Source organism: Erythrolamprus reginae, chromosome 3, assembly GCF_031021105.1.
Source record: "Erythrolamprus reginae isolate rEryReg1 chromosome 3, rEryReg1.hap1, whole genome shotgun sequence".
Lineage (NCBI taxonomy): Eukaryota > Metazoa > Chordata > Lepidosauria > Squamata > Dipsadidae > Erythrolamprus > Erythrolamprus reginae.
This window is the reverse complement of record NC_091952.1, coordinates 150,430,643-150,456,648: the sequence shown is the minus strand read 5'-3', so window position 1 is coordinate 150,456,648 and position 26,006 is coordinate 150,430,643. Positions and strand designations below refer to the sequence as shown.

Below are 26,006 nucleotides of genomic sequence, written 5' to 3'. Positions count from 1 at the left end.
CGTCTGCCTGGCACCGGTGATTGGGGAAGGGGGTGAAGAAAGCGGGGAGGGAGGAAGGGGGGATCGAGGCTTTGAGGCTAAGAGGGGGGAAAAATCACGTATTGCTCCAGCATCCAACGCTCACGACATAACCGCCCCCACTGCCCAGCCAGGAAGAGCCTGGCCGGCCTTTGCCTAGGTCACAAGGGTAGGCAAAGGGGGCTCTTCTATGACTTGTGGACTTCAACTCCCAGAATTCCTGAGCCAATCATGCCAGCTCAGGAATTCTGGGAGTTGAAGTCCACATGTCATAGAAGAGCCCACTTTGCCTACTCCTGCGCCCTAGGACGTCCTCTTCTCGAGCATATTAGAGGAGCTGGGCGGAGTTTAAGCCGTGTTTTCTCCTCCCCGACGCCAGTAATGTCAGATCCGCTGCAGAAGCGCGGCAGACTCTGCAAGGAAGGAGGAGGAGGAGGGATACCCGCCGCGCGGCTGACTCGGGTCCCCCCCACACACAGACACTTCTGTTGTGGAAGAGGTGAGGTAAAGGGCAGGACGCCAGGCTCGTTATAAACAAGGTCGCCCCTCTTTTGCGCCAAGAAGAAGAACAAGCTCTCCAAACCCTCCTCACAGATCGCTTTTTTTTAAAATCCCGCCTTCAGTCCAAAAACGGTCCCGGCTGCCGGCTTCCCAGCGGGAGAAGCTCGAGGAGAGGAACAAAGAAAGGAAGGCAAACCCGCGCCGGTCGCCACAAGCGCGGTTGAAGGAAGAAGCGCCGCTTTATAGAGCGAGGACATTTTCCAAGCAGACCGACGTTGTCGACCGGCGGAGCGGGGCAGGAGGAGGGGGAAAAAAACGCCTCAGGGATCCCTCCTCCTCACTGTACTTTGCGCCGGTGGGTGGGTGGGTGCTTTTTGATTCGGGCAAAAGAAAGAAAGAAAAGGGAGGGTGCGCGTGCGTCGTGCGCGCGCGCATGTAGACGATTCCTGGATAGGATCCCGGGTTGTTTTTTTAATTTTATTTTCGGTCAAGAAGACCTGAAGGTTATTGTGAAGGCGAGGGGGCCTCCTGCGGTACCAGCCAGCGTGCCTGCGCGAGTGGGCGGAGGTAAAGGGGTCTGCCGGGCGGGGATTGCCGCCTCCCCCCCTCCTTTCCGACGGCGAGGGAAATCCAATGGCCACGGCCGCGGAGCTTGCTTCGGTGATTCCGGGAAAAGGCGCCTCGAATGCTGCAATGCTGCCGACAGCGCTGCTGTGAAAGGAGGGGACCTGAGCCACGGGGGAAAGAGGGCTGCCGGGGGAGCCAACCCGACCACAGAAGGACCATCCAGACCGTATCTCCCCTTTCTCTTCCATCGGCTTTGGAACTCCGGGAGGGAGATTCGGGGTCGCCGGTTTAATTAGCTCGGACAGGTGGCCGATCTGAGGTCAGTCTTCCTTCTTCCGCCCGTTTTGCCTGGCCGCTTTTCGCACTGCCTCATCCCATCCCCCCCCCCCCCCCCCGAGGCCGTTTCGAGAATGGCTACCCTGCTCCGGAAAATCGGGCTGATCCGCCTTCACAATAGGGACACGGAGGACCCCAAGCACCACCATCCCCGGCGCGGCAGCCTCCAGCGAGGCAAAAGCAACCATAAGAATAAGCAGCAGCTGCAAGCCACGCCGGCTAGCGGCTGCGGCAGCCCCAGCAGAGAAAGCTGCAGCAGCAGCCGAGGCGGGAGCCCCGCTCGCAACAAGCCCAAGAAGGTCTTGGAACTGGCAAAGCAGCAGCAGCAGCACCAGCCGGCGGCGGCCCACGACGCCGGGAAAGAAAAAGCGCAGCCACTCGGAGGCGGCAAGGAGGCGAGCTCCGGCAAGGAGCAACCTTCGGGAGGGGGCAGCGGCGTTAACCGCTCCGGCTCGGCCTTGGTTTCGGCGGCTTTGGTGCCGGCCACCCGGCAGGCGCACTGCACACAAGTGCGCACCCGACGGCTAATGAAAGAGCTGCAGGACATCGCCCGCCTCAGCGACCGCTTCATCTCGGTGGAGCTCGTGGACGAGAGCCTCTTCGACTGGAACGTGAAGCTGCACCAGGTAGACAAGGACTCGGTGCTGTGGCAGGACATGAAGGAGACCAACACCGAGTACATCCTCCTCAACCTCACCTTCCCCGACAACTTCCCCTTCGCGCCCCCTTTCATGCGGGTGCTCAGCCCGCGCTTGGAGAACGGCTACGTCCTCGATGGCGGCGCCATCTGCATGGAACTGCTCACGCCCCGAGGGTGGTCGAGCGCCTACACCGTGGAGGCTGTCATGCGCCAGTTTGCCGCCAGCCTTGTGAAAGGCCAGGTAAGGAAGTTTCTCCTCTGCTGCTGAGGGATATTTGCGCGGCTGAGGGTGGGGGGTGCGCTAGAATAGGGGACGGACACACACACACACACACACGGCCTTGATAGAATTGGAATCTTGGCATCGGACCAGAATACTTCCGGAACACCGTCTTCTGCCTCACGAATCCCAGCGGCCGATAAGGTCCCACAGAGTTGGCCTTCTCCGGGTCCGTCGACTCACTAAACAATGTCCTCTGGCAGGCCCCAGGGGAAGATCCTTCTTTGTGGCGACCAGGCCCTCTGGAATCAACTCCCCCCCAGAGATCAGAACTGCCCCCACCTTCCTTGTCTTTTGCAAATTACTTAAGACCCACCTATATCGTCAGGCATGGGGGAATTGAGACATCTCCCTCAGGCTTTTATAGTTTTATGTATGGTATGCTTGTGTTGCATGGTTTTTAAATGATAGGTTTCTTAGATGCTTTTTTAATATTAGATTTGTTTACATTGTCACACTGTTTTATTATTGTTGTGAGCCGCCCGAGTCTTCGGAGAGGGGCGGCGTACAAATCTTATTATTATTATTATTATTATTATTATTATTATTATTATTATTATTATTATTATTATTATATGAAACCTGGGGGCTTTCGCTGATGCCCCCTGACTGTAGTGCAAACAATATTCTGGTAACTTCATTCTGTCTGCTTGTCGTGTTTTAAGGGAGATTTGCTGAATTGGGAATGGCTTGGATCTCCATGAGTTTTAGCTAAGCGCTTGAGTTGGTTGCTGCAGCTATTTTATACCATCTCCAGATGGGTCTTAACTTGCTTCACTGCAACATTTTAGAGGACTGGTCGCTTTGTTAGTAGATATATCAATATTGCTGGTGACCTTATATAAGACATTTAATGAGGGGCTGAGCTCATAGAGTGTGTTAAACCAAACCATATTTACAGATTAACAGAGTTGGAAGAGACCTTGGAGGTCAACTAGTGCAACACACACACACACACACACACTCTGCCCAAGCAGGAGATCCTGTCAACCTTTCTGACAGATGACAGTCCAGTCTCTTCTTGAAATATTTCAGTGATGAAGCTCCCACAACCTCCCAAGGCAACTTCTGTTCCATTGGTTCATTGTTCTCATTGTCAGAAAATTTTTCCTTATTTCCAGTTTGAATCTGTCCTTGTTCAATTTCCATCTATTATTCCTTATCTGGCCTTTGGAGAATAGCTTGACCCCCTCCTCTCTGTGGCAGTCTTTGGCTTAGTATTTTGTGTAATCCCACCCATTCAATTTTTATACACAAATTTATGAAGTAGTAAATAGCATGTACCCAACAGGTGAAGTTCATAATCCATAAACTATGGTTGAGGTACCAGTAGTTCAGATCAAAAACAGGCACTATGAGGACAGAAATGGTGCTTAATTGTTATAGGATATGAGAACAGATTCTTGAAAGCCTGTCCGAATTTATCTTCTTCTGTCTACTCTTACACCAAGCAAGAATCAAGAGAAGGGTTGTTCTAAGTTTCCTTCTCGTGTTGTCCACTTCCCCAACAGTAAATTGTCATTTAGCCTCTCTTAATAACTCATATCTTCATCAAGATTATCATCATACACCTCTACATTCTGGTTTACTTCATGCTGGCTGGTTTTTGGAATTACAGAAGTGGGAAGAAATATCTGTTATGATCTGCCACATTTTGTGAAAGGACAGGTGGATAACCTGCATAGTTATTTTCTTTGATACAAATGCTTCAAGGGTTTTTCTTTTGATTTAATTAAAAGGCAATTTGTGGCACACAGAAATAACAAAAACATTGCAGTTATAATTAATCTGACACAAGTAAATAAAGACTAGTTATATACACAACCTCCTTTTACTTTCACTGTCTCAAAGCATATGCACCAAAGACAAATTCCTTGTGTGTCCAATCACACTTGGCCAATATAGAATTCTATTCTGTTCTAAGTGCAAAGGATTTAGCAAATAAAGTCTTGATTGATGGAATATAGGCTATAGAAAAATGCTTTACCACAAGGTCACCATTACTATGGTGGCTAAAATGGGAGTTGGGGGGAATGTGGGGGGAACCACCTTCATGTGTACAGTTGTAGGCTTCATGCAGCAAAGTAGGCATTTAATTGATTCCTTTTGGAAGGACAAAGACACAATACCTTTGCTTTAAATCGGGAATCCATAAGTGTTTTCCCTAAGGGGCTAGATCTTCTCTCTTGGTTAGTAGACCAAGGGGCACAGAAGCCTCTGAACAGCTAGCCCACCAGCAAAGAGCCTGCTGGTAGGCCTCTGCCTAGGATTCCTCAGCCCCACCCAGTACCTGAGACCTTGGTTGAGGCTCAGACCTGAAGAATTGCCTCTTTATCCATTGAATTTTTTATCCATAACACAGATAAGTTTGTGAATGGGCATTTAATGTAATAATTAATTTAATATTTAATATTAATTTAATGTAATAGATGTTGAACCAGGAGAGTACAATAGGCAATGAATGATACCAGAAGAATCCCAATATAATAAATACTTCAACAATGAAATTGTGGAAATGTATTGGTGCAGTCTTTTGAGGTTTTCTTTTCTGTTAGCTTGTGCCCTTTGTTTTTTACATATTTATTTATTAGATTTATACAGTATATCTCTTCCATTCAAGAGCTCACAGTATTTGAATACATAGTATTTCTTCCTATTCTCTAGATTAGAACAATTACCCTGCAGGTTGGGCTGAGAGGGACACACTCAGATTTTCCCCTGTGAATTTCTATGGCTGAGAGTGGACCACAAATTCAACTCTTCCCCTGTGCTGGTGCAATATCTCAAGTGCTATACTAGACATTTAGCATAAGGTTCTAAAAACTTTAATCTGTTTACAAAATGACTATAAACAGGTGACTACTTTTAAATCATTTTAAAAAAATTAACATGTTAAATTGGATATTTGTATTTTATTGTAATTATTGTGAACTGACCAGAGTCTGAGTAGATTGAGGCAATGTATAAATTTTAGAAATTAAAAAAAGTTAAAATATTTAAATATATTAAAAATTAAACTGTGTTAATGCACATTAAGCCTATTAATCTCTTAAGAACAAATCAATGACTCTTTATCAACCTATTAAATGAAAGGATGGAATCTTAAAATTGCATTGAAATGCAGCTCTGGTTGCAGTCTTGTATTATGTACTATACTACCATGCAAGGAGGAGGTCATTTTTATTGCCCTCATACAAGTACCCCACTTGGCAATTTATCCGAAAAGTCCACAAATTCTCTGAAACATCTTTGGAAGCTTTAGTGAGAAGGCTGATTGCTTTGATCAGCCATGTCTGCTCTGATGGTAGACACTACAGTAATCATCGCTAATATTAGCGACACAATTTATAATATACAAACATCTATTTATTTATCTCATTAATATCTGCAGGATCTGCAAAAAACGTTGGCCCTGTGCCACGGCTACACTTATTAATAGAATAAAATAGAATTCTTTATTGGCCAAGTGTGATTGGGCACACAAGGAATTTGTCTTCGGTGCATATGCTCTCAGTGTATATAAAAGAAAATTCTGCATGTACAGTATTTGTCAAGAAGCTACTGGAGTTAAAGTTTGCATGTGAACTGGTAAGAATAGGATACCCAAACAGATATTTTCTCCCATTCAGTTATTCCTGGTTATTTACAGATATTCATTAGCATCAATCAGGTAAACAGTTCCCCCTTCCCACTATGGTGCCTATTCTCCTAATACTTTTTCCACTTACCCCTTACCTCCACCCAATACAATAAAGCATGCTGTGATTTTCTTATTTATTGCAAATTGATGTTTTACAATGAGCAGGATGTTTTACATAATAGTAAATATTTAGCTAAAATAGTATAAGTTACTTACAACTCTATATAAGATCCAGAGTGGTTATCTGAGGTGCTTTCTTTCTTTTTAACTACCTTGAATGACCTATTTCATTTATGTTAATTTCCAAATGGAGAATTTGTCACAGTTATAGATCTACATAGTATTTAACAGTTTAAGTTCTGTGTCCGGTTGGCCAGGAACTTTATGACTAGTATGTTGGTAATAGTATGTTGGGAGTACCGAAGACAGTACTAAAGACTACTATCATTGATTCCTATATATAGCCAAAAATCTTGCCAGATTATTAAATTCACACCATACCTCTCAAATTCAGTTGTAAGGAAAAATCCACTGTATCTTATTGTAGGCAGTCCTAGGGTTATAATGGAAATTGGGACTGGCATTTCCATTGTTAATCAGTACAGTCATAAAGCATGACATCATGTGATTGTATTGCTCAGTAACAGCAATTTCAGCAGTCCCTGTTACCATTTTTAAGTGAGAGCCACACAGATCATTCAGGATGGATCTCGTGATCACGACTTCCATCTTTCTACCAACTTGACATTGACTCTGCTTGTGAGAAGCTGGCAGGGAACATTGGAAATTGTGATCATACGATTGAGAAAATACTGCAACAGCTGGAACCCTAAGGACTGGTCATAAGTACCATTCATTTAGGACCATCCTAACTTTGAACAGTCACTGAACAAATGGTTGTACCCTGAAGATTACTTGTGTATCAGAGTATCTCCAAGTTGGCTACCAATAATGTTGGCCAGCATTACAAACTAATTTAAGCTCACTTAACGCCAGCAAATTCCCTGTGGTTTTTGAGCACTATAAAAATCAGATCAGTCTCCCACTTGCAATAATGTTCTTCCATTGTGGGACAATGTCCAATAGTTATTGGTTGCCTTCAGCTCACTACTGGGAGGGTTATTTAGAATTAAATCCAACTAGAATTAGTCTGTTAAAAGTAAAATATTTTAGAAAAACCCCCAAAATTGAAAATAACTAGGCTACCAGGTGAACATACTGCATGATAAATTACTAAGAACATCCTGAACATATTATTAATGTACCAATAAACAACATTCCATTAAATAGTGAACTACTGTATTCACTATTTTCTAAATTGTGTAAAAGTAACAATTCAAACATCAAGACAATAATTTGTATATTGATTTTAATCAAGTTTCTATTAAAGTATAACTTTTCTGAAACAACTACTGTATACATATGTAATTGAAACTGTACATCTTCCATACTTTAAAATATTAATATATTTATAAAGTAGTAACTCTCTGCCAAACACAATGAATTTATATTCTCTTAATGAGAAAATCATTTTTGCCTGGTCAACAATAATATGGGTTTCTCAGATCTCAGAGTGATTGATATTTCATTTATCAAGACTAAAAATGAAGCAATGTGGAGGTTTTTTGCCTCCCTTTATGAGAAAACCCTTAGGGAAATAGATTTTCAAGTTTTAGAAAATATTGTACATTCGGTTCATAATATTCCATTCCTGTAATCCCTGATCCTCATCCAAAATTATGATGGAAGAGTTTATTGATGCAAGCAAACCATGTTCATTTTCCCACAAATTGTATGACATTGAATATAATCCTATTTCTCCATTTCCAAAATTCTTCATTAAAGAACTGTGGATTTTGATTCTCTGATATAATTATTGTAAATATTTATATTCTGTAAATATTTATTCATTTTGGAGAGAAGTATTTGTATATTTAATTAAACAAATGTATTGTGTCATATTTCATTACTTACTTGACTAAATTCATATCCCTTTATATGTCATGCAAATTGGTTGTGCTTGAGTTTTTTATAGCCTGGCAATACCGATAGAAAATAAGCTTCTACTTAATTGCTTTCTGTGACTCAACCATTACTCTTCCAAAAACAGATAATGACTCTTGTGATACCTTAAAGATAAATTAACTTTATCTCCTTAATCTTAGCTTCAGTTCATGGCTTTTATGCTTCTTATTTTAATGAGATTATGCTTTGCTCTGTATTGCCCAAAGAGATCAGATTCCCATTGACTCCTTGGGATCTAATAACTGGTATCACTGAAAAAAGAGACTGAACTAATAAATTCACAATTCCTTAACAATATACTAGCTTACTCTTGTTCTAGCTTTACTCCATCTTTTAATGGAAGGTTATCTTTCACAAATACAAAATTAAAGAATGAACATTTTAAAATTAAAAATTGAACCAGATGATGACTTAAATATGATTTTTAATATAAGTTTTCAATATTTCTTTAATCACGTGGGAGAAGGGAATTGGAAGTCAGAAGTTTATATGTTGTAACTGAAAAATACTTTCTTTAGATTAAAAATATTACAAACTTAAAAACTCCTTCAAGTTGATCTCAACTGCTGACATTTCATGGCACCGGTAGATAATTGGTTGGCCTTTGACTTCTGGGATATTTTTTTCCAGCATTCCTGCATGGACTAGGGGTGAATGCTGCCATTTGGGTTCTTTTTCCTTCTGCACATGCAAAGAATGCTTTGCACATGTGCAAAGGGTAAAGGAACCCAAATGACGGCATCCGGGTAGATAGGTGGAGCCTCGCGCTGCCTTTGTGACCAGTTCGCCAATGACTGATAGGCACGAGTGAACCGAGAGCATTTCACCCCTGGCATGGATTACAGCTGTGGCCTTTTTTAAGGTCTCCTAAATAGCACAGACTGCTTAGATTTTCAGGATGGGGCAAAGTCTAATAAAGGCTTTTAAAGTTTATGTGCTACAGATGTTTACTAATGAGAAAGACTGTTTTAAATAAATGGCTTTTCCTTCGGAACAAACCAGAATGGCACATTCAGTTTCTAATAGTGTTATTCACCCTGCAATACTTTATTAGAGAGTCCAATCACTGGTTTTTATTTCCTACATTTTTTATAGAAAAGCCAGGTGCCTTTTTCCCCACATATTATTAAACAGCCAAGGGAGACAAATGAAATACATTATTGCGAACAGATACAAAATATATTATTCTTACTAAAAATGGCATCAGTATTAAAATTATAGGGTGGTCAATGATTTCATGATAATCTATGTAACTGCTGTCAAGCATTTAGAGCTGCTCTGCATTATATAACGAAGATCATTCTGTTGCTAAGACAGGCTGTACCAAAGCTCTGATCAGTGTGAGAAACAATGATTCTGTTATAACTCTCTCTTCTCATCTGCCAGGAGAGATGTTGAAATGTACAGTATTATAATCATTTTGTGTTACCTTTGTAAGTTGACATCTTGTATCCCTTTATAATATCTTTAGAATAATTTGTCATCTTAATTAGGCAATGCTGATAGGTTTGTTTTTTTTAAAAAAAATACAAGACAGGAATATCATTTATCCCAAGTTTTGCCAACTGGGTACCTTCTTGAGTTTTCTATTTCATCTCACCATCGGGTTGGTTGAGAATTCTGGGTGAGAGTTGATGTCCTGTCATCTATTCTAGATTATAGACTGGGAGCTCAACATGTCCATCGAAACTGAAACTGGGAAAGCTTATTACCAGGGCTCAAAAGAACCTAGTTATCTCCAGAGCTTCCTATCAGCTGTAGTTATCATGTCCAAAGAAAGGAGATTATTGCAGGATTGTAATCCAGAACATATACAGAATATTAGGGTATTTAATTTATGGTTGTCTCTTTAACAATCAGATCTATACTTGGAATGTTGAAAGTTATCATGATTAACATTGGCCAACAAACTAATCACAACAAAATTTTGTTGACAGCAGGAGGGTTGCAATGCATATATATTCAGAATTTTCATTTAAGTCTATGTTATGTTAAGTCTGAATAAGTGTATAAAATAAGGAGTAAAATCTGGCAGGAGGTTCTCTGGTGCGGGCAGCATTGAAATGAATGGAAATCACATAAAATTTGGTCTCTTGCAATACTTGCCGAGACCTCCCATAATACTTGCCAAGCTTGTCCATTAGATATTGTTTGAGGTTTTTTAAAAGAAAAATATAAATATAAGTTATAACATATGGCTGAGGAAGATGTACGTTAATCACTACATTCACCAATGTATTAATCTTAAAGTGCATATAAAGTACCATCTCTGAGACCTATAACTAACTTCCCCTTTTCCTACTTCATACATAACCTTTAGAAAACCCTTTTGCTTACTAGAACAAGTAAGGAACTGTGTCACAAGATAGAAAGTACCAGATAGTGTAAGATAATGTTGTTAGTTGGTTAGTTAGTTAGTTAGTTCGTTCGTTCGTTCATTCAATTTTTATGCCGCCCTTCTCCTTAGACTCAGGGTGGCTTACAACATGTTAGCAATAGCACTTTTTAACAGAGCCAGCATATAGCCCCCACAATCCAGGTCCTCATTTTATCCACCTCGGAAGGGTGAAAGGCTGAGTCAACCTTGAGATTTGAACCGCTGACCTGTCGATCTAGCAGTCAGCTACAGTGGCTTGCAGTACAGCACTCTACCTGCTGCGCCACCCTGGCTCAGTTGCCAAATAAGAACATATTAAGGTATATTTTCTTGTTTAGGATGTGATTTGTTTTTACTTACCGTATTTTTCGGAGTATAAGACGCACCCAAGTATAAGACGCACCTTAGTTTTGGGGGAGGAAAATAGGGAAAAGAATCTGCTTACCAGGTATTCACCTGGCTAATGTCCTTAGTCTGGTCAGCTTCAGCACATTATTTTATCCCCTGGGTAGGGCTTTAAAAAAATCTTTATTCAGAGAGAGGAACAATGAAAGAGCTTGCAAGCCAGTAAGAGCTGGGAACATCATTAGCACCTGGAAAGAAACATTCAGAACAAGTAGAGCAAAGGGGGAAAAAACCTGCAACGACTTAGGGCTTGGAAAACATTCTTAGCAGAGAGTAACAATGAAAGAGCTTGCAAGCCGGTAAGAGCTGGGAACATCTTTAGCACCTGGGTAGGACTGGAAAGAAACTTATTTGGAGCAAGTTAGAGCAATGAAAAAAACCCTGCAGAGACTTAGGGCTTGGAAAACATTATTCGCAGAGAGAAACAATAAAGATCTGCAAGGTAAGAGCTGGGATGATTGTTAGCAGGTAGTTAGGGCTGGAAAAAGCCTACATTCAGAGTGTAAGACATAGCCAAATTATCAGCCTCTTTTAGGGAGGAAAAAGGTGTGTCTTATACTCCGAATAATACGGTACTTCTCCTTTTTCTGTATAATAACTTATTCTCAAATATAACTTGTTATTGGCAGATTGATGACACGCCTTGGTCATCCCACTATTGTGTAAGGTATAAGAACCATGCTTCGGGAGGAACCTGGGGTTCAGACTTTGTTATGTGAATACTCTGAACCTGTGCACACAAATAAACCTGTGTTGCTCCATCCCTTCATGGTGAAACTGGTGAACTCATCCAGCTGCAACATGGGAAGACAAAGTGCCAACTTCAAAAATAATCTTTATTTCCAGAATGCTTTGGGGTACTACAAATATCCTAATGGCTTTCTTTAAAAAAAATGATATAAGCCTGCAGCCCATTCTTTCACAAGGTGACCATTCGAAATCTAACTTTAGGATCAAGTCATGATCTGTAGGGAGTTGGGCGGCATACAAATAGAAATGATAAATAAATAAATTTGGTTGAATTTCAGGTAAAACTTAATGAGATAGGAGTAGGACCAACTTTATAGCAATAGCACGTAGACTTATATATCATTTCATAGTGCTTTGCAGCAATCTCTGAGCAGTTTACAAATGTCAACATATTGCCCCCAACAATCTGGATCCACATTTTACCAACCTTGGAAAAATGGAAGGCTGCGTTGTGGCCTATCGGCCACTGGCCCTCCAGCAGTCAAATCAGATGAAAAGTCAGTATGAGAGTCCGGGCCAGCATGAAGGCAACCTGACAGCTCTGAGGAGAAAGAGGGAATGGAGTTGTCAGATATAGAGGCAGAGGGGGAGCCTGAGCCGTCCATCAGCCCTCAAATGGAGAGTCAACAGTCCCCAGGTCTGGAGGTAGCTGATGGGGAAAGGTCCTGTGCCTGGTGTGCGAATGTGCTGAAGGCTGAGGAGAGGAGAACAGTGGAAATCTATGGGCTGATCATTGGGACGGAAGAGCCATTGCTACTAGCGACGCACAACCGTAGCTCTGAGGATAAAAGGCAAAGGGCGGAGATGAATAGGTATGGCAGACAACTATTCATCTCCCTGCCAGGCAGACTGGTTAGCCTGCTGTGAGAGACTTTTTGTTAGGGCTGCTGGCGCTCCTAATAAAGGAGTCGTTTATTTAGCTACAGAAGTTTGTTATGTTTGGGAGGTGGCTCAGAATAGGCTGAGTCAGCCTTCAGCATTTCAGGATCGAACTCCAGGCTTTGGGTGGGCAGAGGTAGCCTGCAATACTGCATTCTAACCATTGCACCACCAGCACTTTTATAGTGTTGTTTCCTGCCTAAAAGAACTGTGTCATAATTATTTTATAAAGCAGAATACAGAATAGAGGGGAATAGAATCACATGGAACAAAAAAAAAAGGAATGCAGATACTGTAATGGTATTTCAAGAAAGAGCTTCATGGCTCAAGGGAAGGAGCTATTTTGTTTTGGGGGATTTTTTTTTCTGAATAAAGCTGCAAAAAAGAGTAAAAATTCTACAGTAAGAAGGGTTGCAAGGAAGATAGAAAGCTCATAAATTCAGTAACATTTGGACATAAAATCTATCATTATTATGCTTGGCTGAACCATGCTGATAATATCAGGATTTGTACACAACGATTATAGACAGGATTTATTGGAATTATATGTACTTGAGCTCCTGAAATAATTTCTGAATTTGTATGTGTGTGCATTTGTGTGTGTGAATATGCATACACACGCATACACAAGACCTATGTAGACCTATACACAAACACCAATAATTTTTTCTTACTTTCCTCATTTTCAAGGCCATAAAATTCTACACCACCATCTTCTAGTAAATAATGAGGGTAAGCAAACATTCTTTAATAATTCACATTTTACTATTCTCATCTTTTAAGTTTTTTAAAATAGTTTTGGGGTGCTGCAGATACCACACAAACAGAATTTGGGAGTTTTCTGATCTCAAGCTTTTAGTTTCTGAAGGTGGCCTTCTTAATAACATGGGTGTGACCAAGAGTCTTCCCTGCATTGAGTTTCTGGTCAGAAGAATGCCATACCTTCCCTATTGTACCGGCGAAAAACGGGGCATTTTTGCCTTTCCCTAGTCCCCAGGAGCACTCTGCAGACTTCCCAGACCTTCTGCAGAAAAAAAAACAGGGTCTGCAGAGGTTTTGGAGGGCCAAAACATATTTATTTGATTTGTTTGATTTATATGCAATTTATTTTATTATTATTTTATTTTGCAAAAAATGGGGTGTGCAGAGGGTTTGAAAGCTAGGGTCCGGAGAGGACAAAAACTTTTTTTCCTTTGAAGAGGAAATCTTAGTGTATCTTATACTCTTATATTTTATATCTCTTTGAAATCTTAATGTATCTTATACATCAGTGCATTTTATAGTCTGAAAAATACGGTAGTTAACACAGTTAACGATAAAGGAAGTTGTAATGTTTATTTTTTTAAATTTAATTATGCATTAAACAGTGCTTAAATATGAATATTCAGTTGTTGTCAGCTATCCTGGAAAATGGCAATTGGTCTGCTTAATCCATAGGTCTTTATGCAGTAATACTGGGAGTTACTACAAGTCACAACATCCTAGGAATAACCTGCTGAGGAAAGGGTAGTGTGGGCAGAGGACAGACTTCCAGCTTGTTATTGCAAATTGGATGCAATGGGACTATTTCTGCAGGAGCTGCCTTGTCATGTGAGTTCTAGTAATAGACTCATAAGAGGGAAGCAGTGAGACAGAACAAGAGAAATGGCTTCCAGCAAATGCTGGAAGGTAACCTATGGCCTGGAATTTGAGTTTATGAGCACAATTGCCAAGAGGAGGGTTTCATATTCAAATTAATAAGATTAGGGAAATTAAAAACAAAAATAGTAAATCAAGCCAGCTTTCTGGTTCCAGTGTATATATAAGTGTATATGTGAACTGCTCAAGAAGAATAAGGAGAAGTGGCTTTTTCTGTGCAATATGTCCATTATTTTCAAAGATTAAATACAGCTATGGGTCTTTTCTTGTTGCATATAGCACTTTATTATCAAAACCTTACTGCTTCAGTATGCCCAAACAGAAATCTCATTAAATCTCAACAAAGAGCAAGGGATTTATAAAACCATATGTAAAGGTTTCCCTTGTCCAGTCTAGGAGGCCATGCTCATCCCTGTTTCTTAGCCAAGGGAGCCAGCATTGTCCTAAGACTCTTTTCCGTAGTCGTGGCCAGAATAATAAGGCGCACTGAACTTTATGATAGTAGGGACATATAAGCAGTAAAGTCAGTACATTTAAAATCCTCCTGGGCACTGGTGAGCTCTTCCTCCAGTCCACATGCCCCAAAGTCAGTACAGCCATTATAGAACTTTCTCCAGGATTTTTATTGCAGATTAATTCACAGTTTGGTGAGAATGATACTTTCAGAAAGGTGTAGAATATTTCTAGTAAATCAAACAGCTCATAAGAATGCAGATCAGTTACTCCGACCACTACTTTGAAAAACAAAGCTGACTGCAGGTGCCATGAACAAGCAATTATCATAAAGTGATTATTTCCCCAAGCCTCCCTTACAAATTCTAAGAAGAATGACAAGTTCTTTGAAGCATTTGTCACTTTTAATGAGGTTGGTTCGATTTTGACCCAGTATGAAGTTGGAGTTGAATCATTAAGTATTGTTGTTAAAACACGTTATTTTTAGTCTAGGATTACTTGAATCTGGCATGGTTAAAAAAAGTTGGTAACCTTTTCAGGAAATTGGTAGCATTTGGACAGCCAATTTCTCTCCAAAGGTCCCCAAAGATAGAGAATGCAAAGAAAGCAGCTTTCTATTCTACCATTCCTTTTCTCTCAGATTCCTTCTATATCCAATCAATTCAATCCAATTTTACATCCAATCCATTGTTTGCTTCCTTATTAAGTCACCCTCTTTTCAGCTAGGAGAGGAGGTAGGTAGAAGAGGTGTTAACATACAAATACCAGTCCTCATTCATTTCACTGCACATTCTGAGTCACTTTTGGGCCGTGTCCCCACTTCCAACTACCCACAACACAGATGCTCCTTTGGCAAAGGAATTTCCTCCCACATTTCCATGATGTCATCTCCAGCCCTTTGGGAAACAGCCTTAAGTTGCCATCAACTGAACTGTCACTAAACTACTGTTTTTCCCTTTATTCCAAACCTGTCCAACACCCTAAGCCCAACCTTAAGGCATGTACATCTATGAGGCTTCATTTCCCGATGGTGGTGGTGCTGAGGGAATGTGACTGGGAAGAAATGATACCACAAATGATTCACAATTTCATGCCTTCTGCCAGTTGAAAGATCCATGCATAATAATTTAACTCAGTAGCTGGAGAAGATCCATAGAGATCCTAGAATACAGAGAAGCAAAAAGAAAACAAAGAAGTTTCATAAATTCAGAGTTTCTGTTAAACTAAAACTACAGTGCCAGGGAAGGTCAATTTTGGGTTTGATGGGCTTAAGTAGAGATGAACTTGTTTTGACCCTGCTCACAGCTAAAAAGATGGAGCTGGGAAGGATGGTCTCCATTTTGTTTGTTCAGTTTATTTTGTCTACTATAGTTCCCGTAGGATATTGCCTCATACAGGTAGTACTTTTGTGTGTTTGTGACATTTCCAATTTTCTGGTTGAATAAACTGGCCGTCAACTTTGTCTTACACTCTTTATTTCTTTGTTTGTTTACTTGTCCCTTATCTTTGCCTCTTAACTCTCCTTCGTTTCTGAAATTCATGTCCCTGAATATCTATCTCTCCTTTGTAATAGATTTACTAGGAATGGCTGCACCTTAGATATAAGGATAAGATTTTCTTGGGGAATTCTGAATACTATAATCCTCTGATGCCAGGGGTCATTACAAAATTCTTGCATTCTAGCAAACAGCTGTTTGAGATTCAATTTCAAAGTAGTCTAAGACTAAAGTAGTGTACACATATTAAACAAAGTGTGTTTTATATAAACTTTGACTCTTGCACTTCATGGACATGCCCAAGAAGCACTTTTTCATTGCCTTTGTCCAGGATGATTGTTTAACTTCTCAGTCTCTCCCACCCAAGTATTAAACTGCTGTTTCAAAACCCAAACCAAGTTAGCCAGATGCTGTTTCTTTCTAAAACCTATTTAAAATTGTATAGAAAAACAAAATAAGACTTTGCAATGGTATGATAATCATATTATAATAAATGTTGTTGGGATTTGCTGAGTCAGTCTAATGTTTTTAAGATACCCCTCTCTACCGAAAGAGTTTTGTATTCTCCATCTCCTACTTGGGTGTTTTTAATCTTTATATTCAAGTGTCTTTGTGTCTAACTGACTTTAGCTGATCAAGAATGTTAAATCAGATTGGATTTCATTAGTAGTGGAATAAACCCATCTAGAAAGTCAAACACTGCAGACTTGACTTAACATTTTAAAAATCCTGAAAAAAGGAGGTTGCAAGCCATTGCCATATCATGCAAAGAAAACTTGAAGAAAGTTGATCAAGTTTCAATAAAATAGACATCTTCCTCCACACCGCAAAAAAATGGCTTACAAATATATCAAGGGATGAATGTGCAAAGAATAAAGATTATTTTTTGTTGCTGTTATCATTCCAGCTGTGGGCCTTTTACATAAAATATTCCATTTCAAGATAAAACTGTCATATGCTACCCTTTAAAAATGCCCAACATTTTAAGAAGCCAATACTGTATTGCAGTTTAAGAAATCTTCACATACTTCCAATATTTGAACACAGCATTAGAGGACAGTGTATTTTAAAGATCTTTACCTTTTTCCAAATACAATTTTGAAGGAGCAAGAAGGGGATAATGCTTTTATTACCTCTGTTCTTACATTCCAAGGGAGGAATAATGTTGGGTGGGTAACATAGGTGTTAGGTGGGCAGAACATGGTGACATTGAAGCAAAGGCCTGGAGGCCTGGAGATGACTGTTCTTCTTTTCTCTAAAGACTTTCCGGACAGATGGTAGAGTTATGAATTAATGCCTTTTTAGAAATATGGGTGAAATGCTTCTTAAAGTTCTAAATTACTGTGTTGTTTCCTTCTGATTCTTTCCACATAATCTTTGACAATTGTACAGTAACAACACAAAGCAGTCTACAGAAGGATAGGAAACAAGAGTGCATTTCCACCCGATTTCATGTGTTTGGATTTCAAAATATGCAAATAAGAAACTGGCATAATACAAAGTAAAATAACAGCCTCTGGCATTTTTTTCTATTTATAATAATAGCTCTCTGGAACACTTAGAAAGTAAATGTGGTAAATAGTTGTACTGCCATGCATTTTCTGATAATTTCTCCAAGGGAAAAAAAAGGCAGAAGTGAGCCAGAATCATAGAAAATAATGGGTGGGATAGCTAGAGAAATTTGTGGCCAAAAAGCCCCCCACCCATCAATGTGTTTTCTGATGAAGAGAAGTTTTGCAAATGGAAAGCCCCAATAACTAATAATAGTGGTCTTATTACCAATATCTGTGAAATGCCAGATTCCTAATTTTCTTCTCTTGTTTATTTTCTTTCATTCAGGGCCGCATCTGCAGAAAATCTGGAAAATCTAAAAAGTCCTTTAGTCGTAAGGAAGCTGAAGCAACTTTTAAGAGCTTGGTGAAGACCCATGAAAAATATGGATGGGTCACTCCTCCCGTGTCTGACGGCTGATACAACTTGCAACCCACTCATCAGACGCTAAACAACACAACTCAACCACAAGAATGAAGTACTTTTTGACATTTTCTCGATGCTGTATACCACATCCATCCTTTTTCTACTTCAGCTTCTGTTAAGTATCATGAATGTCATGGAGATATCCAAATTATTTATGAGCAGATCTGTTTACAAAAGGAAAGGAAGGGAAATACTGTAGAAGATTATATTTTGAAACTGGTGAACGATCCTGTGATCATCTTACGTCACTTTAGTGCAGATCCTGAGATCACTAGCCCCTACCAACCATGTCCCCCTTCTCCCATCTGAGCCACATTGTCACCTGCTTTTCCCCATGGCACAGCAACGACAATTGGTGGTGGTGGAAATTCCATCCATTGATGCTTAATTCATTTAATTGTGAAATGAAGCCGTTAATATTTAATTAGGGAAACAGTGCATTGAAGATCCATGTTTGCTGTGCTGTTTTTAATCTCTTTTTTCAAGCAGGTCAACTTACCTTGAAGATGTGTTTTCTGTGGAGCTGTGGTCTACTGTGGCTGAATTTTAGACCTCATTTGTGCTCTGTAACATGAACTTATGTTTAAAAAAAAGAGAAGAAGTCAGGATTCTAGCAAAGACACGAAGACTAGTATTTAAAACAAAAAGCACTCCATTGATCAAAATGTGCTAGCTGCGTGATATGTGGAATGCAATAGTTCGTCAGTAAAATTGGTCTGATCCCATGGAGGTCAGGTAGACATTAGAGGAGCCCATAAGTGGGAGATTGCAAGAAACTGGTGGCCAAACACAGTAATTCTCATATTCCCAGTAGGGAGAGGATAATTTCCTGTCCACTTCTGCAATGGCCAAACGTAGATTGCGGAAGGCTTAACCTTAAATGCATGGTATTCAGCTTGAAATGACAGACCTGTTACAAAAGCTAAGTCAGTTTTTTTTTTAATGAGGCATCTTTAGGATTATTTGCATGCCTGGATTTCCTTTTGACAACATAAAAAACAAGTACATTTGAGTCCCGTGTCAGAAACGTATATAAATGTCCAGCAGGTACTAAGGATTCACATTCCTTCTTATATTAAACTGATTTTTAAAATTTCCTATAGTGTTCTGAGGAATACAAAGGGTGAATGTGAAATGTGGAACCCAAATGGAAAATTGCATTGGACCAATTCTAAATAAAATCAGTTGAACCATTTGATTGTCTTGATATTTAAATCATTCTACTTTAAACCATTACACTACGGAGTAACAGTTGGAAATGTTACAGCTATAATACACCTTAATGAGTAAATTTCAGGCAGAGGCTTTGGTCTGCAAAAAATTGTTCATGTTACACAGATTTTAGCAATGCGTATGTAAAAAAAGAAAAAGAAAGAATGTTTATGGCTTAATACCATTGCTTCTGTTGATATTAATACTGAATATTAATATAATTTTTTTCTGCTTGAACACTTAATTCTTTTTAATACTGGGAAAAGGTCTATAGCAAAGATTTTTTTATTTTTCACTGCTCTAAAAGATACAGGGAGTAATTCGCTGCCTGAAGGGAATTGGCTGATAGCCAGAAATCAAGACTGAAGGGGGAGGGGGAGAGAGAGGCAGGGAAACATCTGAAGAAATACTACCTCTCATCGAGCATGGAAGTAAATAGTATTGTGTGGTTGTGAAAGCTGGGTGACATATATACAAAAAACAATGCACATTGTGGCATTTCAATTATACACTTTGGTGTGAGCAACTTCAAAAGAACAGAACAGAGTCTGCACATTACTGTATCCCTTTAGGGTGGGCAACCTATAGCCTTCCCACCGATGGTCTCCTCTAAACCCCTTAAAAATCACTCTGCCAACATTTGACTTTAATTTGAAGTGGGGGATATGGTTCTTGCTCTGGGGCGACAAAATGGTGAAATCCATTTTTTTTTTACTACCCGTTCAGTGGGGGTGGCAGTGCAAATCCCCTTTCCCTCCTGACTCCCCACTGGGGGAAGGATATTGCAAAATCCCTATTCCCACTCCACTCTTAGGCCAGCCAGAGGTGATACTTGTCGGTTCTTTGGACTACTCAAAATTTCCGCTATCGATTCTCTGAACTATTCAAAATTTCTGCTACTGGTTCTCCAGAACCTGCCGGATTTCACCCCTGGGGTGGCATGTTTTGAGATAGGAATCAAACCATGAAACGCCTGTGAAATATAACACTCTCATCTCTGCTCTTAAATTCTTTCCGTATCTCCAAGCAAATCACACAGTTACTCTGGAAATAGGAAATCTCACCTATTCAAATGATATTCCTATATTACATCACCAGAAAATTGTTTCCAGTGACACCTGAAAATCTTTGGGTTGTCACCAGGCAAAAAACTATCTTGTGGCCACCAACACAGAATAAACGTAAATAAGTATTTTATATTTATTATACACAGAAAATTAGGCATACAAAAACACACGGTATGAACTGTATTCCTCCGCAGCACATTAGCTTTTTCATCCTGCGCCACATTGGAGACTGGACTTGAATGAAATTCTATAGTTTTGGCTTGGCTCCAGCCTTGGATTTTGAGCCCTGAGGCAGCATTTCATGTCCTTCTGAATAAATTCCTGACTTAGGAAGAGAGAAGAAGGGGGGAATGTGTTGCTCTCTCTCCAGCTGATCCTCTCCAGCTGCCCACAACCACTTCTTTTGGTGCAGAAGGTGAAGAGGAAAGGGAACAGCCTGGTAGGAGCAAAGCAGCAGAGTTGCAATGTTGGGATGTGCTTGTCTAACAGACAGCACTGCCCTCACTAAGAAGAGCTATGCCAGATGTTTGTCCATTAACTCCTCTCTCACCCCGCTGGGGCCAAAGCAGCAGCTGAACATATTCATCTGCCTAACTATATGGAAAGACCAGGGGGGTTTTAGGGGGGGGAGCATCAGTGTAACCAGTCTGCAAGAGAGCTGGAAGGGCCACAGTGGGTTGAACCATGTATCGGACAAAATAAATGTATGCGCATAGGTGGAGATCAAGAGACTATAAAGTTGGACTGGGGTAAGGTTTACAGATACTGATTTATTAAAGCAATACCCCGCTCCATCTGGTGCCTCTGGACAAGTTTGTAAGGATGCATTTGCATACAGTGAATAAATAATAAACACGGGAATAAACCTAAGCACACATGGTTAAGATCAGGTTGGCAAGCTTCAGTATAAAATTTTCAGAATTTATAGAAAAGGAGCTGCTATGAACCCAGCCTCTGGCTGTCTATAATTGAACCTTTTAATTGTAAGCTTCCTGGAGTGGTCAGGCAGCCTTATAATTTGATAAATAAATTTGCATTTCACTCGGTTATATTAGAAATACCCCCCCTCCACGCATAATATGTATGGATGTAGAATAAATGCAAAAAATAAATACAAGCAAGGTATATAACTAAGAACGAATATGTGGAGTTTTGTGTCCTACAAAATAAAAATTCAAATTACAGGAAGCAGGTTTTTCCCCATTCATACCTAACATCCCTGAGTTATGTGCCTGTCTTTCAATAGGCACCTTAAACAGCAAGAAATGAGAAAATTCCTTCTGAAGATGTCTACAGCTGGGCAAAGGAAACTGGGGCAGACGTGGGGCAAGCTAGTAGGGCCTTGGACATTTCACTTCATTATGTGACGGGACAGATTCACACAGCTAGTGTTACTCATTTGTCATAGGTTCCAGTTGGCTCTCTAATCTACTTCCTTAGCAATAGCTTGAATTGTTAAAGGCACCGACAAGTGTCATGATTTTACTTCTTTATCCTAAGTTCCTTGAAGTCAAATCCTATTATGAAAAGTTCTTTTCTGATCCTCAGGCAGATAAGTAACCTGCAAAAACATTTACTACCACACTATGTGTGTGGCTTATTTTGTGGGTGTGGCTTGCTGGCTATGTGACCAGGTGGGAGTGGTTTGATCATGTGACCAAGGGGTGCCTTTAAGGTCATGTGACTGGCTTAAAAATGGCTCACTTGACATCATTCACATCAAGGGTTAGGGTTAGGGCTAGGGTGCCTGGCCTCTCCTCGCCTCAAAGAGATACAATTTCCCTATTTACTATTACTGAACATCCAAAATATACTACTTAATTCCATGTACTGTATATATGTCATATGTGTACATGCATATTACGCACAGGCACACAAAAATATACATTACTATATAAACTGTATGTGGATGTACACGCACGCACGCACGCACAGCTCTTCTAAAATTATACACATTCCAGCTCATTTACTGCGATAGGAAAAACATACCCAGAGCCCAGAAGGGGAAAAAAAGAAAAACATTCAAATTTTTTCTACTGGTTCTACGTACCTGACTATACCTGTAGGAGCCCATCACTGCAAGTAACCCACATAGCATTGGGCCAGGAGCATTGGGCCCTTCCTCTACCTCCTCCCTTGTAGCACTTGGACTTGGGAAAAACCTTTGCCTTGGAGCCAAAGGGGAATTTTTCCCCCCATTTCTAATTACTGTTGAAGCTGAAGGGGAGTCACAGCTGGAGAGGGAGGTGCTCAACCTGCCAGTTTGCATACTGGCAAGGCTAATTTTGAACTGTTGATTATAAGTGTTGAGCCAAAAGTTTGCAGCAAATCTCAGTGGGCTGGAACACAGAACGAAGGCAGAGAACTACAATCTCTTTAATAATCAGGAGTAAAATGGAACCATTTGAGCCAGATGATGGATATTTTTTTAAATGGTTCATTAAAAACTTTTCTCTATATTCTATACGGGATAGACAAGCCTTTTTTATGTCTCTTTTTTATTGTGGATCTGCAAGCTACGCTATTTGTCCTTTTAAGTGTTTTATTTCAAATCAATCTACTATACCAGCCATCCTAGCTGGCAAAACAATTTAGATTTTCTTTGATTTCTATATATTGGCTTTGCCCAATTTCTAATCCCCGTTTCTCTCTTCAGTAAGCACTGCATGCGTGTGTGTATGTTTGTGTGTGTGTAATCCAATAAAATAACATACAATATATGTGTATATATAGACCAATAAAATTATGAACTAAAGAGGGATGGGAAGGAAGTCAAACTCAAATAGGAGACACAGGAAGCACACCCAGAGTCAGGCACAAAAATCTCAAGTGCCTATATGTTCTGCCGGCTCTCGGCACGAGCCCTCAATTAAATGCAAAGGTAGAAAAAGCAGACAGACACACGTGAAAAGTCAAGAACTCTGTCTTTATCCAAGGAAAAATAGAAACAAAACACCCTTTTCGGTAGTCAAAGGGCTCACCTTCAAAGCAAACAGACTTGAATGCGGTGAAAAAACAAGAAACAAACACAAAACAATTAACAAGTAGCTGTGAAGACGTCACAGCTACTCTCCTTCAAACGTTTTCAAACTCACACGTTTGACTATGGTTTAAGTTCAGAGTCCTGATATCAAAGCACAGAGCGTCCTTGGAGAATCCGGAGAGTAAAGCCACTTCCACTGTCACGAACGGATAAACTTCCACACTTCTGCAGGCAAAACGCTGCCAATTTAATGGCAGCCCCAATTAGTTGAACCACACCCAACCACAGGTGAAACTCCCTTTTCTCCTGAAGTATTTTCGCAGCTGCTCCTTCCTAGTCATTGCCCTGCGTCTGCGTACGTCAATGAATGCTTCTTCATCAGAGTCCAGTGAAGAAAAGGAGGAGGAATTGCTTCCTAATGGGCTGCCTGCCATGACCCCCTCTAAGGGTCCCACTTCACAGTCACTCCCTGCTTCCGACACTGCTTCGCTGTCCGAAACAATCGGCACCGCCTCTGACACTGGGAGGATTCACCCACATCCACCTCCACAGTCCTTGGGGCAGGAGCTGGTCCAGAGCCAACCACAACACTATACACAAATGTACAAAGTCTGGGGAATAAACAGGGTGAACTTGAAATATTCATACATAAAGGTAGATACAACATGGTTGGAATAACAGAAACTTGGTGGGACAAAGTCCACGAGTGGAGCATACTGATAGAAGGATACAAACTCTTCAAAAAATATTTCAGCAGTTGTGGTAGATAAATCCACAGTAACTGAATTTAAACATGCCTGGGATAAACATATATCCATCCTAAGATAAAATACAGAAAATAGTATAAGGGCAGACTAGATGGACCATGAGGTCTTTTTCTGCCGTCAGACTTCTATGTTTCTATGTTTCTAAAAAAAAAAATCAAACCAAAAAAAAGAGGAGGTGGAGCTGCACTGTATGTTAAGGACCACTATATTGCTACGAAGTTACATGTAACCAAAGAAGAAAATCTGCTGGAATGCATATGAGTCAACATAAAAGAAAAAAAGAATGATATGGCCATAGAAGTATACTACAGTGATCCCTCGATTAGTGCGGGGGTTACGTTCCAAGACCTCCCGCACTAATCGATTTTCTGCGGTATAGTGGTGTGGAAGTAAAAACACCATCTGCGCATGCGTGCCCTTTTTCCATGGCCGCGCATGCGCAGATGGTGGAGCCAGGGAGCGACGAAAGTGCGGAGGCTGGCAATGATTGTTTTTAATGTCGGCCACCCACCCAGCGCCTCTGGCCTCCTTGCCGCTACCCCCCGTCCGCCCAATTCGCCCCTCTCACCGGCTTTCTTGGGGCACGAGTCCTCTTGCAGCAGCACTGGCGGCAACAGCTGACGTCAGTTTGGTGATGACGTATGACGTCATCGGGCGGGAAAAACCGTGGTGTAGGAAAAAAAACGCGGACTATTTTTAAATGTATTATTTTTTGAAAAACCGTGGTATAGCGTTTCGCACTAATCGAGACCGCACTAATCGAGGGATCACTGTATATGCCACCCAATCAAGCAGAAAAAATTGATATCCTTTTTGCTGACCAACTAACAAACATACGTATGTGGCAAACACAGTATAGTAATAATAGGAGACTTCAACTACCCAGATATCAACTGGAAAACTAATTCTACACCAATTGAGAAGTCAGATAGGTTTCCAATCAACCTAGCTGACAACTTTAGTATTCTAAAGGAGCTGGCAGATGTCATCTCAGAACCACTGCACCACATCTTTCAAAAATCCTGGAACACCAGGGAACTGGAGGAAAAGAGCTGAAGTAATAACTAGCAGCCAGCCCAGTTTTATTAAAAACAGATCATGCCAAACCAATTGCATTTCATTCTTCAACACCGTGACTAAATTAGTAGACCAGTGAAATACTGTGAACATAATATACCTAGACTTCAGCAAGGCATTCAACAAAGTAGACCATAACCTACTTCTTCGTAAGCTACAGAAAAATGGGATAGCCAACCTCACCACCAAATGGATCAACAACTGGCAGACAAACCATATTCAATGAGTAGTCCTTAATGGGACTAAATCCACATGGAGAGAAGTAAGCAGTGGGGTATCACAAAGCTCTGTCTTAGGCCCAGTACGTTGTAAGCCGCCCTGAGTCTTCAAGGAGAAGGGTGGCCCATAAATTAAATAAATAAATACTTACATAACAAATAAATTTGCAGCTGGCACTAAGCTGTCAGGAATAGCTAACACCCTAGAACAGGGGTGGGCAATTAATTTTGCCATGGGGCCTCATGAGAAATTGGGATGGTTTTAGAGGGCCAGACTAATATAATTAACTCAGTTCTACCCAATACTGTAAAGACCCAGACCCTGGCCTGACCTAAACACCCAGATCCACGCTATAGATCCCTAATTGTTTGCTTTACGGCAACACGGTGCACCACAGTCACTGCATTGGAGTATTTGCGTGGTTTCTGTGCTCAGCCGCTCTCGGTAGGGGGTTGGCGTCCGCTCCAGTGTGAGAATGAAAAAGCTTACCGCGTCTGCCGGGACTCCTCCGGTTCCTGCTTTCCTCATGATTCATCAGGAAAGCAGGAACTAGAGGAGTCTCGGCAGACGCGATGAGCTCTTTCATCCTTGCACCGGAGCGGACCCCAAATTCTGTGGATTGGTCACAGATAGCGGGCAGGCCAATCACAGACAGCGGATGGGCCCAATGCACCCACGGACTGCCCCTTGCCCAGGTCT

The 26,006-nt window shown here is 40.8% G+C and overlaps 1 protein-coding gene across 1 annotated transcript; it reads left to right on the top strand.

The window, feature by feature from the left end:
* Positions 1-403: 403 nt before the first annotated feature.
* UBE2QL1 (ubiquitin conjugating enzyme E2 QL1) lies at positions 404-19,177 on the top strand. Its single transcript, XM_070747012.1, has 2 exons — positions 404-2,303; positions 17,845-19,177. Exons 1-2 carry the CDS (start codon positions 1,497-1,499, stop codon positions 17,974-17,976), a joined length of 939 nt encoding a protein of 312 aa, XP_070603113.1. The 5' UTR covers positions 404-1,496; the 3' UTR covers positions 17,977-19,177.
* The last annotated feature ends 6,829 nt before the right edge of the window (positions 19,178-26,006 follow it).